At 35.9% G+C, this 18,516-nt stretch overlaps 1 protein-coding gene across 4 annotated transcripts in view; it reads right to left on the bottom strand.

The window, feature by feature from the left end:
* Window positions 1-18,516, bottom strand: part of astn1 (astrotactin 1) — a 433,021-nt gene that overhangs the window by 275,753 nt on the left and 138,752 nt on the right. For all 4 annotated transcript variants that reach the window (XM_056477943.1, XM_056477951.1, XM_056477959.1 and 1 more), the window contains 2 exons: window positions 7,504-7,588; window positions 2,377-2,451 (listed from right to left, as the gene is read on the bottom strand). In XM_056477943.1, coding sequence (XP_056333918.1) covers window positions 2,377-2,451; window positions 7,504-7,588 — 160 coding nt within the window. The remainder of the gene's footprint in view (window positions 1-2,376; window positions 2,452-7,503; window positions 7,589-18,516) is intronic.

Raw genomic sequence — 18,516 nt, 5'->3', positions numbered from 1 at the left:
AAAATAAAACATTTAATTGTTGCAATGCAATGTATTTGTTTGGTGGCCCCAAAGCCAAGGGATATGAGATTTCTTCACCTTTTTGGGGGAATAACACAGATTCCAATTACAAGATGCCCTCGCGTCTTGTTTTGGAATGAGAAAAAACATTGCCACTTGTAAATAAATATTTTGCGATTTGTGAAAACGAATAACAATCAAAAGACTTCTGAATGTCATGCATGAGAATTATGAATAATTCAGCGCATGAAGATTATGCGTGGAAACTAAAGGCAACCATATGTTGTTACAATTGGATTAGCATAGATAAATATTCCAAAACATACACCTCACAGATTGAAACATCTCAAGTGCATAAAGCAATGATCTGATTAGTTTCGAGTTGTAGCCGGAGGTAAACATTGCCTAAATCCCTGTCTTTGTACATGGATACAATTCTTATTCAAGGGAAACAGCATTCGGAGACCCCGAATTAAAAGTAATTACAACATGTTTTCCATTTTGGAGTTTTTATTTGAACTATAAAAGGAGCTCTTTGAAGCTGAATAAAGAAATGTCAGCTTAGCTAAAATGACAAAATAAGTGTATTGCATTTCACAAGCTACTCTTTCTCAACAGAAACCCATTACGCACTTGTCAGCCACCTTTTTTCTTTCAAAGCTCAGTCATAGTAATATAGTAATAGAATAAAACATACGAAGTAGCGACAACAAGCATAATAAATATGTTGATATGCAAAGTAGCCTCAACATGTACTGTATCTGGACATGTAACACACTTAAAAGGATAGTTCACCCAAAAAGGACATTCCTGTCATTGTTTACTCATCCTCCACTTTGTTCCAAATCTGTTTGAATTTATTACTTCTGTGGATTACAAAGAAAAAAACTTAATGAAGAATAATTGACCTCTGGGCAGCACCGTAGCACAGTGGTTAGCACTTTAGCCTGACAGCAAGAAATCGCTGATTCGAATCCTGGCTGTGTCAGTTGGCATTTCTGTGTGGAGTTTGCATGTTCTCCTCGTGTTCATGTGGGTTTCTTCTTGGTGCTCTGGTTTCCTCCCACACTCCAGAGACATGAGGTATAGGTGAATTGGATAAACTAAATTAGCCGTAGTGTATGAGTGTGCGTGAATGAGTATGTATGGGTGTTTCTCACTACTGGGTTGCGGCTGGAAGGGTATGCGCTGTGTAATACATATGCTGGAATAGTTTGTGATTCATTCCACTGTGGCAACCTTTGAAATAGAGACTAAAGGAAAATGAATGAATGAATGAATGAATGAATAACTGACCTCTATAATAGTTTTTGTTCTTACTGTGACTGTCATCATCTGCTTTGTTTCCCAACATTATTCAGAATATCTTATTTTAAGATCAACAGAAGAAAGAAATTCACAATAGTTTAATGACTGTGCATTTAGACAGCATAATAGTTAATAGTATATTATCTTATATAATAGTTTTAAATGAATTTTGAGTAAATGATGAGGACATATTAATTTTTGGGTGAACTATATTATAAATAATATTAATTAATTAAAATATGTACTTTATTTAAAACAAACAATAAACTATTACATATAATATGACCTTTTGATTATTTTATTCATTCTGTGGTTATTTTATTTTACCATATATTATAAAACAGACTGTTTATATTTGAATAACACATGCGTTTATCTAATTATTATAGCCATATCACCCTGCAGACCAAGACTGGTTACTTACTGAAGCTAAGCAGGGCTGAGCCTGGTCACTACCTGGATGGGAAACCACATGGGAAACTAAATTGCAGTTGGAATTGGTGTTAGTGAGGCCAGCAGGGGGCGCTCATCCTGTGGTCTGTGTGAGTCCTAATGCCCCAGTAAAGTGAAGGGGACACTATACTGTCAGTGAGCGCCGTTTTTCGGATGAGACTGTAAACTGAGGTCCTGACTCTCTGTGGTCATTTAAAAATTCCTCGTAAAGACTTCTCGTAAAGAGTAGGGGTGTAACCCCCCGGTGTCCTGGACAAATTCCCTACATTAGCCCTTACCCATAATGGGTAAGTTCCCTCCATTGGCCTTACTCCCCCAACACCCCCCCTCCCCCTTTATGATTCTGAAGCGTTTTGGGTGTTATTGCCTATACACAATAATGCTCTATATAAATACTCATTACATTTCATATTCAAAATACATTTAGGAAACAAATGGTTACATTTCTCTGGAAAGTTATTTTACTCTTAAGTGCTATTTTGTTTACACACTGTATATTTTTGTGATTGTGCATAATCTGTTCATTAGACTTATTATAGTCATATTCTAATTATTATTAATATTATTTGAGCTTGGTCAAAAGGTTTCTATTAGAAATAAATAATTTTTTCTTACCTAAAAATGCGATCCGATGGCTGCTCTCCCATCACCAAATCAAAGCCCCGTTGGAAAATTGTGTAGGGCCATGGGCTGCAAAACAGAACGGGCATAAATCAAAATCAAAATGAATAATTCATGCTTTGAATAATAACAAAAAACTCTATGCCACCCCACAGACTCTTCATTCATTGTTAAACAGTTCCAGTCTTCACTAAGCCACGTGACCTTTAAAATTGCATGACTTTGCGATGAAAACAACCATCTTATAAAAGGGAGTTTCTTTATGAAGTCACATCAAACCAATTATGTTCCTATTAGGAATATCACAGAATTTCCTCCGGCAGATGTTCTTTGTAAAAACTGTGACCCGACAGCCGTGTCAGTCAGTGTCGTACAGACATGAGTGTGTGTTTATCCAGAACTCAATGTGAACTGATGGAGATTAATGCAGAAAGGCAGCTGTAGGGACAGAGGCTGTCGCTGTAGTCGAAGGGAAAAGACAAGGAGCTGATGCCTCTCTAAATAAACTGTTACTCACAGAAAAAGAGCAGTCACAACCTAGTTACACCACTTCACACCGGGGTTCACCTACTGCTGTTTAAACATCTACATGTGTGCTGCTACATTTATTATTGATAACAGAAGAGTTCAAAAAGCTAGAGTTTTCTGAGAAGAAAACATAAGAAAATAAATATAAGCTTTTAATTAAAATAGGTTTATTTTATTTCATTGCACCTTAACGTATTTTACAGCGTCTTGTTTATGCATAGGATTGTTTTACAAAGGTATTATTTATTAATTATTTATTATTATTATAATAATAATAATTATTATTATTATAATTATTATTATTATTATTATTATTATTATTATTATTATTAATGATGATATCTTTTAATCAAAATCAAATTTTAGTGTTCACTGAGTTATGCATACTTATGAATCTATTATAATCAACAAAATGTAAATACTTGCTCTTTGCATCTGGAAAAAAAAGTTTGTTTATTGCACCCTAATGAATTTTACAGACTTTTAATGCTAAGGTGTTGCTTTACAAAGGTATTTATTATTTTGTTTATTGCACCCTAATGAATTTTACATTGTCTTTTTACATTAAGGGTTGCATTTCAAAGGTATTTATTATTATTATTATTATTATTATTATTATTATTATTATTATTATTATTATTATTATTATTATTATTATTATTAGAGTGCTCCTTTTTATGCTGTGTTTACACCAGAGTCTGTACATGCGGATAAATTGCGCTATTCGTGCGTAAATAGATGCGTGAACATTTTGTGTTTACTCGCTTCATTCGCGCATCAAATCCACTTCATTCGCGCATCAAATTCACTTCACAATATACCCGGATTCATTCGCGTGATTCACGCCATTCGCGCCGCCTCATTCGCGGGTATTGTGCAGCAGGATGTTTATTCGCGTCTTTGCATTGACTTAACATGTAAATCACTTACGCTTGATGCTTCTTCCACGTCTGGTGTCAACGCAGGATTATACTTTAGCCTCTATATCAAAGCCTCTATAGCAAAGAAGGCCAAGGTGCTCCAGGATTAGCCAGACCAGTCATCAGACATGAACATTATTGAGCATGTCTGGAGTAAGATGAAGGAGGAGGCATTGAAGATGAATCCAAAGAATCGTGATGAATAAGTTATTTGAGTCACTGAAGAGATGTATGGATGCAGTCGTCCAAGCTCATGGGAGTCATCCACAATATTAATTCTTTTTCCACTGCACAAAGACTTTATATTATATACTATACATTATATCTGTTAAGTGACAAGACTTTTGTCTAAGCAAAGTCAGACCTTACTGTCCTAATTAAATAATTAAAAATCAAGGCATGATCTTATTTTATTTTGGTAAAGTAAATGTAATCCTTTTATATAAGCCACTTCTGATATCAATTGATAAACTAGAAGTCAAGTTATTATTTTATTTGTTGTTCCTAAAACTTGGATAGGCGACAAGACTTTTGTCAGATAGTGTACAGTAAATGCACAACTTTGATTTCGAATTACAATAGAAGCACATCCATGTTTGTTATGATGCTGACCTACAGGCCACCTCTGGAGCACCCTGGCTTTATGAAACAAAGGCACAAGTGGCTATTTTTAAATTTGCAAGCATCTAGGCAGTTTGAAACTTTACAAAGCGTTTTTACATCGGACTTTTGTTCTCCTCCATAAGTGTTAGAGTCAATTAAAAACCGTTCACACCTTCTCAGCATGGCACAAAGGGAACAAGAACATCCAGCGCTATTCCACTCCCCCAAGGCAATCTTTCTGATTGTTCCAATTTGATTTCTAATTATCGGATCCATCTCACAAACCGTCATCACTCCCATCTCCCTCCCAATTAAAGTGCCAAGGATTTCCTCACCTCCAAGTCTTAATCAAACTGCTCTGGAGCGACAGCCTCAAACCCAGATGAACATGTGAAACTCTCCTAAGGGAGGCTCTAATTAACTTCAAACATCTTAAATACAAGTCTTTCCGGGATAGAAACTTGCACTCCAAACACTTAAGTGATTTCATTATTTCTGGACCGAAGAACAAAGAGCAAACCATTTTTTTTCACTCAACACTGTTTTTCCATCTACAATTTTGTGATTTTAGGAAGTTCATAAAATGTTTATTTTTTTCAGTCTAAGATAAAAAATAACATCCAAAATACACTTTTAAGTATTTATTTCGTCGCACTTCTTTTGATTTCAACAACAGTTTTCTCAAAGTGACATTTTTCTCTCCTGCATTGATCTAGCAATATATTTTCTTTTCGAGGTCTCCATAACCCTGGACCAGGCCGTATCCTGAGCAGAAGCTGTGGTGGTCATAGAGTAGTGGAGAGCATGAGACTTATTTCTGAAAGACTCGGTGACAGACACACCTGCAGCTTCTCCACGATTTACATCCAGCGTTCTCCAGCCCCTGGCACCTAGACTGCAGCTCTGCACAAGAAGTTTGGCCAGAAGAGAAATGGCTGCGCCCAATTGAGCCTGGTTTCTCCCTAGGCTTTTTCCTTTCACTTTTGTCAATTGGTGAAGTTATGTTCCTTGCCACTGTCACCACTGGCTTGCTTGGTTTGGGACTTGTGGAGCTGCGCACCAATGGATTTTCTCTTCAGTGTTTGAACTTTCAGCTGTGAAAATTAAACCACACTGAACTGAACTAAACTGAACTTCAACTCTGAAAAATGGACTGACACCGTTTCAATTTACTAGAACTTCTATATTAAGCTGCTTTGACACAATCTGCATTGTAAGCGCGCAATAGAAATAAACATGAATTGATGAATTTAGTTTAGTTTAAACTTTATTATCCCTTCTGCTTGGCACAGAAAGAAAATTTGTCTTTAACACTGGTAACATACAGTACATACACTAATCAGATAATAGCAACACTCATCAAGATTATCACATGAATTAAAAAATGAAAAACAAATAAGCCCCATACATAATACTGCAAATCCTTCTTAACAACTGCACCATTCACATTAAACAGTGATCCGATTTAATACAACAAGTGCAATTGGGATAAATGACTTTTAAAACCATTTCTTCGGGCTCTAGGAATTTTAAATCTGCGTCCTGATGGTAACATTTTAAAAGCTGAGTGAAAGGGATGTGTATTAACTTTAAAAATCACAATTGCTGTTTTTTCCATAAAGGAGTCAAATAAAATCTGCAGCGAAAGGTATTTGTAACGGTTATCTTATTTGCCTGATTGATAATTTGCAATACTTTCTTCTTCTGTTTAAGTGTGTTACCGAACCATGAAACAATATTATATGTGGGAACACTCTCCAATAATGATATATATGCCATGTTTAAAATCTGTGTACTAACATTAAAACTTCTTAACTTGCGGAGGAGACTGAGGCGCTGACTTGGCTTCTTATAAACAGCCTTTACATTACTATCAAAATTTAGTTTATTGTCAATAATTGTGCCTAAATACTTAAAATATGAGACCTGCTCTACTATTTTTCCATATAAGATGACTGGGTTATAAAATCTAGTATCTGCTTTTCTTGTTTGACACCCCAGACCTAGCACTTTTGTTTTTTCCATATTAAGATGATGATTAAATGAACTTTCTACTTCAGCAGAGCTACCATAAACCACACATGCATGCACCCACATGCAAACACACACACACACAGAGTTATCTTTATTGGGACTTTCCATAGACTTAATGATTTTGATACTGTACAAACTGCATATTGTATTTTTTTATACCCCAACCCTACCCCTAAACCCAACACTCACAGGAAACAATCAACCTATTTTTATTTTCAAAATACTTTATTTTCTGTCATTTATAAGCTATTTACAGGTAGTGCAATACTTTATTGATATACTGAAGGATTTACAGATAGATATGTTTTTATACTTGGAAAAACTGGAACATTGCCTCTTTATTTGCACCATTTTATTCTGCACATTTTTCTTATGTATGAAAGGACAAAGAGATTTCCAAAATACCCTCTGTATAACCTTGTGTGTACAGAAGACTATTTGTTTAACACTCACACAACTTGTCTTTTTGTGCTTTTCCTGGTCTAATGTTTTTTTTTTTTGCGCTGCCACTTTAATAGGAAACATTCTGGTTATGCAAGCTAACATTTTTATCTGAATATATAATATACTACCTGTTCGCATACAATTAACCTTATATGCTACAACATCTCAAAGCAACAACACAAATTCACAAACTGGAAAAGTATTAAAATTAATTTTGATCATTTTACCAGTTTTTCTTAGACGAGGCATGCAAGTGACGAATTACAACATTTCTTACACTTATTAGACCATTTAAAATGCACAATCCATGGTAAACTGAAATGTAAATCACTGTCACACAAATCTAAAATGACCCAGAGCTTTACTGCTCTAATCCCTTTTCCAATTCCAGAAGAAGAGCATAATGCAAAAAAAGCTAATTAATTCAAACAAGCCAATTTAATTTCCCAACAGTGCATAACACCTGGCCGGCTATCAGAAGTGAAGACATTTTTACTACAGATAAGAAGCACAGCCAACAACAAGATGCCAGATTCCTGCTTTTCATAATGCTGATGTTTATCAGTCAACACAAGATGTGGATGGTACTCACCCTTGATTTGGGCCCCATTCATTGCGGATGCATAGATGTTTGTGAACTGGGTCTTTCATGTAGCCATCAAAGCAGAGACATTCTCCTGAAAGCAGACAACGTACATGTGAATTGTTATCAAAATGACAAACAATTTAAAGCCATCATTTGCAGAATTCAGAAACTGTTTGTAGTGACACAGATGGCCGATGAGTGTACTGCGGCCAACAAAATCTTTCTTCTTTTCACATTAGTGTAACACATTACGTAAAATAGATTAAAGGTGGCAGGTGGCAGGGCTGCAGTGCAGGACGTGTTGTCGTCGCTGGGAGGCAGTCTATCACCAACCTTTCGACTACCTGGGCGGCTGACGGATGATCTTCAAGCAGCGATTTTTACACACAAACATCTCTAGGGTTTACAGAGAATGCTCAGAAAAAAAGAAAATATCCAGTGAGCGGCAGTTCTGTCGGCGCAAATGCCTTATTAATGCCAAAGGTCAGAGGAGAATGGCCTCTGTAACTTAAATACAGTAACAGTAACTCAAATAACCACTCGTTACAACTGAGGTATGCAGAAGAGCAGCTATGAACACACAACACTTCGAGACTTGAGGCGGATGGGCTACAACAGCAGAGGACCACACTGGGTGCCACTCTTGTCAGCTAAAAACAGGAAACTGAGGCTACAATTCACACAGGCCCACCACAATTGGACAATAGAAGATTGGAAAAAACGTTGCCTAGTCTGATGAGTCTTGATTTCTGCTGCGACATTTGGATGGTAGGGTCAGAATTTGGCATCAACAACATAAAAGCATGGATCCATCCTAACTTGTATCTATGGTTCAGGCTGGTAGTGGTGGTGTAATGGTGTGTGGGATTTTTTTTTGGCACACATTGGGCCCGTTAGTAACAATTGAGCACTGTGTCAATGCCACAGCCTTCCAGAGTATTTTTGCTGACCATGTCCATCCCTTTATGACCACAGTGTACCCATCTTCTGATGGCTACTTCCAGCAGGATAACGCACCATGTCATAAAGCATGAATCATCTCAGACTGGTTTCTTGAACATGACAATGAGTTCACTGCACTCAAATGGCCTCCAAAGACACCAGAAATCAATCCAATTGAGCACCTTTGGGATATGGTGGAACAGGAGATTCCCATCATGGATGTGCAGCTGATCATCTACAGCAACTGTGTAATACTATCATGTCAATATGGGCCAAAATCTCTGAGTAATATTTCCAGTACCTTGTTGAACCTATGCCACAAAGGATTAAGGCAGTTCTGAAAGCAAAAGGGGTACTAGTAAGGTGTACCTAAGGTTCCAACCCAATACTAGTAAGGTGTAACCAATTAAGTGGCTAATGAGTGTGTGTATATTTATTTATTTATATATAAATATTTATGTACATATATATATATATATATATATATATATATATATATATATATATATATATATATATATATATATATATATATATATATATATATATTTGAGTGAAAATTATTTATTTAAAACTAATTTAATTAGATTTACAGTGTACTTTACCATTACCCTCCACACATCAATATCATGGCCTGATCTGTAATCTAATCATCCCTCTGTGTGACTGATTTTAATCCCCTTCATGACCTCATTGTCATGTTTCCATCAGTAAGACGATTCTCCAGACATGCAGTGTTTTTGTATTGTATATGCATGCACAGCAGATTCCCCATGTCAGCCGTCCTCAGCACTAATGCTCATGGCTCAGATGGATTTAATCACTCTGGGTTCAGCTGATCAGGACTGTCAGGCCGAACCGCAGTTATGTCTGTCATCGTTTGGTTTCATGGGATTGATGTGACTGTACCCTGAGAACATGAAGAGACTGACACAAATACAGAGGGAGAACACAAACACGGAAACAAATGTGTTATGACTAGGAAGACAATGTATACAAAAGGCGAAAGAAACCATCTGACATGATTTGACATTTTGTGTGAAGACTTATTTATCAATAAACTGACAATGCCAGTGATTATGTGCCCAAAGGTCAACTAATGCATTATAAGTGACCTTAAATTCTGCATTAAGCAGACTTATATTGGATTTGCAACACTGATGACTAACAACAGAAAAATAGATTTTTTTTTAAAAGTCAATTATATGTTGTAGAATATGTAATTTAGAGAGACATTTACTGCAACAGACTCACTTTTGCTAATACCTGCATCTAAACGTTTGTTCAGAAGTGTTTTTGTTATTAATAATAATAATAATAATAATAATAATAATAATAATAATGATGATGATGATAATAATAATAATTGGGTGCCACGGTGGTGCAGTGGGAAGCACAATCGTCTCACAACAAGAAGGCCGCTGGTTTGTGCCTCGACTGGGTCAGTTGGCACTTCTGTGTGGAGTTTGCATGTTCTCCCCACGTTCGCATGGGTTTCCTCCGGGTGCTCCGGCTCCAAAAACATGTGGTATAGGTGAATTGGGTAGGCTAAGTTGTCCGTAGTGTATGTGTGTGAATGAAAGTGTATGGATGTTTTCCAATACTGGGTTGCAGCAGGAAGGACATCCGCAGCGTAAAAGATATGCTGGATAAGTTGGCGGTACAACCCGCTGTGGCGACCCAAAAATAATAAAGGGACTAAGCCGAAAAGAAAATGAATTTATGAATGAATAATAATAATTGTATTTAGGGTGGCACTGTGGCTCGGTTGTTAGCACTGTCGCCTCACACCTAGAAGGTAGCTGGTTGAGGTCTCGGCTGGGTCAGATGGCATTTCTGTGTGGAGTTTGCATACTCTACCTATATTTGTGTGAGTTTCCTCCGTGTGCTCCATTTTCCCCCACAGTCCAAAGACATGTGGTACAGAAGAATTAAATAAACTAAATTGGCTGTAGTGTATGTGTGAGAGTGTATGGGTTTCCCAGCAGGCACGTGCACAGGTAGGGCCCAAGCCCTTTTTTCTCTTCCCTTCCCTTCTCGATCGCCAACCCACAGACCCCCCCCCCCCCCCCCCCCCTATTGCATGAATTGTATTTAGCAAGGATGCATTAAAAGAATCCAAAATGACAATAAAGCCATTTAGAATGGTTTAAATATTTAGATTTACATTCTGTTTTTACAAACCCTTTTACTAATAAAAAATAAATTAATTAATTAAATGACAGTGGCACAACATATGAAAACATGAATACTGAAAAAAACTGCTTCGATATCACATAAATAAGTTACATTTTAAAATATAAAAAATATAATTAAATAATTATAAAATTTTTCACAGTTTGTTTGAATAAATGTGTATGCACGCGAAAAGTCTATTTTCAAGTTTGCTATATAAATATTGAAAAAACATTTAAGCAAAAAAAGTAATTTACCGTTGTGGGTCACAAACACTTAATTTGATATATTACTGACCATTAGCACATTTTGGCAGGCCAAGAATAAGGTCTAGCACTGCTATCATTTGAATAGTTAACTGTTTTAGCTTTGCCAAAGTAATTTATAAAACTGAAATTAAACATGTACAGTCTGCAATAATCGCATATTTATCAATTCAAATGAGATGCAGGCAGCCTTTATGACTCTGGGTGGTAAATGACAGTTCTGCCAGGAAACATGTACCCAGTGGCTCTGTGATTGACTGATCACTGTAGATATCCAGCAGGCTCCCAGCTAGTGCTTTATGCATGAGAAATACATACCTTTGAAAATGTATCTCTTCAAAGATAAATATATACTATACTTTAAATGAGCTGTTAGAGGCAGGACAACATATCTTTGCAAATGTTGCTAATCAGAACCCAGCAAGAGGTAAACAAAATGTTTCGATCTTTACAGCTATTTAAATCAAATGTTTAATACATTTAATGTGTCTTTGATCTCATAAATCTATTATTTGTTCCTGAGTAAATCATTTTGACTTAGTGAAAAATTAAGTTGCATACACTACCTGACAAAAGTCTAGTTGTCGATCCCAATTCTAAGAGCAACAAATATAACTTGACTTCTAGTTGATCGTTTGGAAAAGTGACAGAAGGCAGATTTTTCAGATGAATCATCTGTTGAACTGAATCACATTCATCACAAATACTGCAAAAGACCTATTCGTACCCGCATGGGCCCAAGATTCTAACAGAAATCACTCAAGTTTGGTAAAATCATGGTTTGGAGTTACATTCAGCATGGGGGCATGCAAGAGATCTGCAGAGTGGATGGTAACATCAACAGCCTGAGGTGTCAAGACATTTGTGCTGCCCATTACATTACAAACCACAGGAAAGGGCAAAATCTTCAGCATGATAGCACTCCTTCTTATATTTCAGCCTCCACAAAGTTCCTAAAAGCAAAAAAGGTCAAGGTGCTCCAGGACTGGCCAGCAAAGTCACCAGACATGGACATTATTGAGCCTGTTTAGGGTAAGATGAAGGAGGAGGCACTGAAGATGAATTTAAAGTATCTTGATGAACTCTGGGAGTTTATTATATCCTATACTGTACATTATTTCTGTTAATTGACAAGACTTTTGTCTAAGCAAAGTCAGACATTACCGTCCTAATTAAAATCAAGGTATGTTCATATTTTATTTTAGTAAAATAAGCATAATCTAGAGGCCTTTGCCTTACTTATAAGCAACTTCTGATACCAAATGATGAACTAGAAGTCACGTTATTATTTGTTGTTCCTAAAACTTGGATAGGTGACAAGACTTTTGTCAGGTAGTGTATACAGGGGTTGGACAATTACAATTAAACTCTTGGTTTTAGACAACAATAACTCATTAGTATGATTAAGGGTCTACTTTTGTGACCAATACAGCATCAGTTCATTTTGGGAATAACCGATACAAATCCTGCACAGTGGCTAGAGAGATTCTGAGCCGTTCTTCTTTCAGAAAAATGCCAGGTCACTTCAAGATGCTGGTAGATGAAAACGTTTAAAAAAGTTCCTCCAAAACACCTTATAGTGGCTCAATAATATTAGGTTCGGGTGACTTTGCAGGACATGGGAGATGTTCAACTTCACTTTCGTGTTCATCAAACCACTCTGTCACCAGTCTTCCTGTGTGTATTGGTGGATTATCATCTTGATACACGGCATCGCATTCAGGATATAATTTTTGAAATATTGGGTACACATGGTCCTCCAGAATGGTTCGGTAGTCCTTGCCAGTGGCATGCCCATCTAGCACAAGTATTGGGCTGTATGCCCTGATATTGCATCCCAAACCAAAACCATCACTGATTCACCACCACGCTTCACTCTGGGCATGCAAAAGTCTGGGTGACATGCTTCTTTGGGGCTTCTCCACACCATAACTCTCCTGGATGTGGGAAAGACGGTGAGGGTGGATTCATCAGAGAACAACAGATGTTTCACATTATCCATAGTCCAAGATTTTTGCTGCTGGCACCATTGAAATTGAAGTTTGGCATTGGCGTGATTGACCAAGGGTTTGAATATAGCAGCCTGGCCATGTATATTGACCCTGTGGAGCTCCTGAAGAACAGTTTTAATGGAAACAGGAGAGTTGAGGTGCACTTTTAATTCTGCAGTGAGTTGGACAGTTGTGGTTTCATGTTTTTTTTTTATACAATCCAGGTTAGCACATTCCATTCAGACAGCTTCCTCGTATCCACAGTAACTCCTGTTGGATGTGGTTTGTCCTTCTTGGTGGTATGTTGACATTACCTAGAAGACCTGTTCTTGATACATTACAAAAACTTATTGTCTTGGTCACAGATGTACTAGTGAGATGCACACCAATGGTTTGTCTTCTTTTGAACTATTTTAATACTAGAACTATGTTTTTAAAATTGGTAATTTAATAACTTTGTTAAAATAAAACCCATACAACTATGTCTTTCAAACAAAATTTTCACTGTGACTTTTGACTGATGACTTCTCCAGTTTATTTATATTTGTGTGTGAGCAGTATTGGATTTAGACAGGGAGAGTGACTGTGTAGAATTACTTATTAATGAAGTTTTTAAGTCCTGAGTAATTCCTCTCGCTGCACAGCCACAGAGAGAGTCTGCAGGGGATCTATTATTCAGTCAAATTAATGAAACCAAAGTGCAAGGATCAGGTAGCTTGAGACACAACATGGCGCGTTCTTGTTTAATAAATGTCCCCCGAAGCCTGATGGGAACAGGGGAGATGAACAGAGGCTCTGAGAGGCCTGTTATCAGTCCAATTCTCATCTCGGCTTTTACACATCCTCTGTGCTCCCAATTCTGCTTTAAAGCACACACAGCTCCTGTTACTGTCACTCCATATCCTTTCTTTCATTAGTATCCTCTTCTCCTGTTTGATTGAGATGGTCTTATGTTTTTTTGTGAATCCCACACCACACAGTTGAGGTGTTCATTGAGAATGCATCATACATAAAAAAAAAAAAAAAGAAGCACAGTGCGATTGTTGAACTGTGGCAGTGCCAAGGCCTCATCTTTTAGATTTCATTTTTGAGGAAAGCAATGCAGGGTCCCAGCGGTCCAACTTTGATTCATTTAGAGCAAGAAGATTCCCTTTTCAAAACCCAGCGGAGCTCCTCTTTTGAATTATAGATGCAAACGCAAGGAACTTGTCAACAAATGATAACAATGTTGGATTGATTCCTGCTGCAGATGATGGGAGAAATGCCTGTAAAGTGAATGTATTACCATTCATTTTGATGTACCTGGGCGCCTGTTGACTATGTTTTGCTTGACAGGAACAGCTATAAAACTGAATAGATCAATTTCTGCTTACCAAATTGCAATCTTTACTGGCAAAATGCAGATAAAGCTATTTGAAATTTATGATGTAAACAGAAAAACAACATTCTGTCTCTGCTTGAGATTATTCATCAATCTGTTTTATACATTAGTTATGAGAAGTGTGTTGCACATTTTTTCAACAATAAAACAGAAGCAAAAGCAATTGGATGATGATGCAAAAGACCTAGAACTAGACCTACTACAGGTCTGTCTACAATATAAAAGCTGATACATGTTCTTTTTTTATTTTATTTTATAAAAAAAAGACACAATTAAAATGCACAGAAACTACTTACTTTACTGTGTGCCTTATTTGCTGGCATCAAAATTATTGTTTCCTAAAGATAAACAAAAAAGCAAAAAATAAAAATTGTTTTCTGAAATTTACGCATTTAGACTTATTATATTTAGACCCGGGGTCTCAAACTCGCAGCACACAGGACAATAGTTTGTGGCCCCCACCTTAATTTGAAAGTTTTATGTTAGAGCAGTCCGCGAGTTAGATATGTATGACACTTTACAGTGTTGTGTGCGGAGCTGAACGAACCTACCAATCACGATGGGGTATATGGATCTCAGGGGCGGGACATCAGCTGGGGTTGATGCAGCCAGAGAAACATTTCTCAATGAGTGAAAATACAGCAGCGTTGACATTGAGTGTTTTCATCCGTGCATGGCTGGCTGCCTCATTTATATTCTACATTCGTCACACTTCAAAAATAAAGATTTTTAAGTTTCTGCTCAGAGGGAATTATACATAGATAAATGTATATAAATCAGTGCTTAATTTGAGCCTGACCTTGCCGGATCTGTTTTGGAAAATGTCAGATATTCGTGTTTTGCTTTCCGGTGTTTATTTGAATTGTTTCAGTATTAACTTGGGCGTGGTAAATACCTGAATGTGTGTGTGTGTGAAAATAAATTATGGCTTAGTGGCCTACCTAAATTATATCTGTATTTTCAAAATAGCAAAAGGCGGTCAAGCATATTGGATTTTTTTTTAAATCGCGATTAAATATGATAATGAGCCTGATCAAACAAGATCTCAAGAAGCTGGAATAGCATCTCTAAGTTCAGGATAGCGGGAGACAGAAGCAAAGCGATTTAAGTCTGCCACAGTACACAATGGAAGAGTGGACTGTGGACTCTTCTTAAAAAATTAGACAGAGTGAGTTTTTTAATTACTATTTTTCATTTGGAAGTGAACTGAAATGGCACTTAGAGAGTTAATGTGAGGTCTCTCTCTCTCTGATGAAATAAATCAAAGTGATGTGTACGCAGCAGAATAAAAACAAAATAAGGAACTCAATGCAGGTCATTTGCATTGCTCCACTTGCATTGTATTTGCAGTGCCTCACACAATGAACGTTACATGTATTTCTATATGTAAAAGTAGTCAAAACAAATGACAACAACACAGTGTTTCTTCTTTTTCCTGTAAAAACAGCTCGGCGGATAACAGTAAATCTAATTATTATTATTATTATTATTATTATTATTATTATTATTATTATTATTATTATTATTATTATTAATTACTGATTACTTTTAAATTTGTTTACCTTTTCATTTTATTTCTTGTTAAAAAATAAAAATAAAGAGATTGGAGAAGATTGGAATTTTTTTTAACCAAGTTTTTCTTGTGGAGAACCTGATGCTGCCCAGCCTCACCCAAGTAAATTGAACTGAAGACCCCTGATTTAGACCATATTTCTTGAGGTCCAGCATGTTCTCAGTTTGTCTTGTCTGTCTGTGTTTCTTTATTTATTAATTTTGCATAATGGTTTAATTTGTTGATATACTTAAATACTTTAATATTGGCCTCAGAATAAATAAGTGAACAAACAAATAAATAAATAAATAAATAAATAAATAAATAAATAAATAAATAAATAAATAAATAAATACACAAACAAACAAACAAATAAATAAATAAATAAATATGATTGAATAATAATAACAATGATTACAATGATTGAATAATAATAACAAAAATATGTAATAATAAGCGATATATAATGATACATTTGCTCAAATGTTTTAGCTGGATAACTTTGGATGACTTTTTGATGGATCAAATTTTTTGGGGCTTATTTCTGTACAAGGTGTTTGGAGAAAAACTGTCCAAATAATGTAAAAGTGTTGCACAGTAAACTATAAATACACCTATGTGAAAGAAAGAAAAAAAAAACTGTAAAGTGAATTATAATAAAGTGCAACATTCATAAAGCACATTAAAACTTGAACTACTTAATATTTAACTTTAACCGCTCAGATCTCTAGCTAAATTTATCTGTATTTTTACATTCTAATTTCCTGAACCTAATCAAATATAATTTATAATAGCGCTATTTCTCTGGCTCAGAATATCCTAAAGTTAAGCTATTTCATTTCATCTGTGTACTTTGTCTAATTTATGGCCCAGTCAAGGATACACCAAAAAGGAAAAGAAATAATATTTCAAATCCAGGTCACTCAAGCTGCATAAGCCCCAGTCTTACATTACAAAGATTCATTGCTTGCCGCATTACTGTCCTCACAGCTCTCGCTCAATTAAGCTTTCATTACTTAATACTGTTCACTCAAGAGAGACACCTTGAGAGAAATCTGCAAATGAAACGACAGATGAATCAGAGCCGAGCTGCATTTCGGTCCCTCCTGCTCTTTAAAAGGAGCTGAGATACAACTGCACTTCACTGAACACATTGATTTTACACAGCAGAAAAGATGGACACTCATTCAGCAGAGCAGAAAGGCAGACCAATAGATTATTTCATGATTAATCTGGCAAAAATTCTAACTACACAGTGTAAGGCAAATTTTTATTTGTGTAACCTTTTAATAAAAAATAAATCTCATGCTGATTTTAATTTATTTTAATAAACAATGGGATTAACAAAAACTGGACAACAAAACTTCTTTAATCGTTTCATTGACAAAACAAATAAACAAACAAAAATACAAAGAAATAAAAATCTTATTTTGTCATTCTTAACAAGATAATATGCTTAATAAGTCCACAATGAGTGATCATGTCTGTTTCTCTTTATCTAAGTGCTATTATAAGTTTATGTGACTAGTTATTAGTTACCCTAATTTCACCTGCCATGTTCATTCATTCATTCATTTTCTTTTCGGCTTAGTCCCTTTATTAATCCGGGGTCGCCACAACGGAATGAACCACCAACTTATCCAGCACATGTTTTATGCAGAGGATGCCCTTCCAGCCGCATCCAACTCACACTCATACACTACAGAAAATTTTGCCTTCCCAATTCACCTAAACCACATGTCTTTGGACTGTGAGGGAAACCGGAGCACCCGGAGGGAGAACATGCAAACTCCACACAGAAACGCCAACTGACCCAGCCAAGGCTCAATCCAGCAACTTTCTTGCTGTGAGGCGACAGCACTACCAACGGCGCCACTGTGTCACCCTCACCTGCCATGTAAATCCCTTAATTATAATTTTTTCATCTTACTAAAATGTACATGTATGGCTGTGAATGTACTATATGTGACAGAAATGTGGCTGTGTGCAGTCCTTAAATTATTATTATAGCCTAGCAATGTATAATGCGGTCATTTTCAATCCAAAAAGCTTTCTGTTGATCAGCTTGGTCAATTAGCATGACAAAATTAAACAGAAGCAAAATCTGCAATAATCCTCTAAACAATAAACTAAAACTGGCAGTAGATGATGGTAAATATCCAATGATTCAACAATCATTCAATCAATCATTCGAATGATTCATCCAGCGATGAAGTAATCAGCTCTTTATAGGCTATGAATATAAATGATTGGTACACTTGATATGTTCAAAACACAGAATAATTCATAAACAAAAACATCATGAAGATGCACAATGTTTCTGCCCTGGCTTTAAAAGTAATTAATTGAGCAAAAACAGACTGCATTGTATTTAAATATAACAGAATATTAATTTCTTATTTACAAAATCATTGTCACTATTCATTACAAATTCCATATTCAGACTTAATATTCAAAAACAAACTTCATGAGATTAAACTCATTGGTCGTGTGATATTGTTGAATTTTTTCATACAAAATTTTGATAAAAAGTCACATGGGGCATTTTTGCCAGAACATCTTGGAAAATTCTAAGGTACAAATGATCATTAATAAATAATAAATAGGAACAAAGTGATCATTTTTAATTTCAGTCTAAACAGCTTTCTGTTTGTCAGCTTAGTCAATTAGCAGGACAAAATAAAACAGGAGCAAAATCTGCATGCAGAACTT

The sequence above is a fragment of the Danio aesculapii genome, chromosome 2 (assembly GCF_903798145.1).
Source record: "Danio aesculapii chromosome 2, fDanAes4.1, whole genome shotgun sequence".
In the NCBI taxonomy this organism is placed as follows: Eukaryota; Metazoa; Chordata; class Actinopteri; order Cypriniformes; family Danionidae; genus Danio; species Danio aesculapii.
Note: the sequence above shows the minus strand (reverse complement) of the source record. Positions and strands in the feature narration are given on the sequence as shown.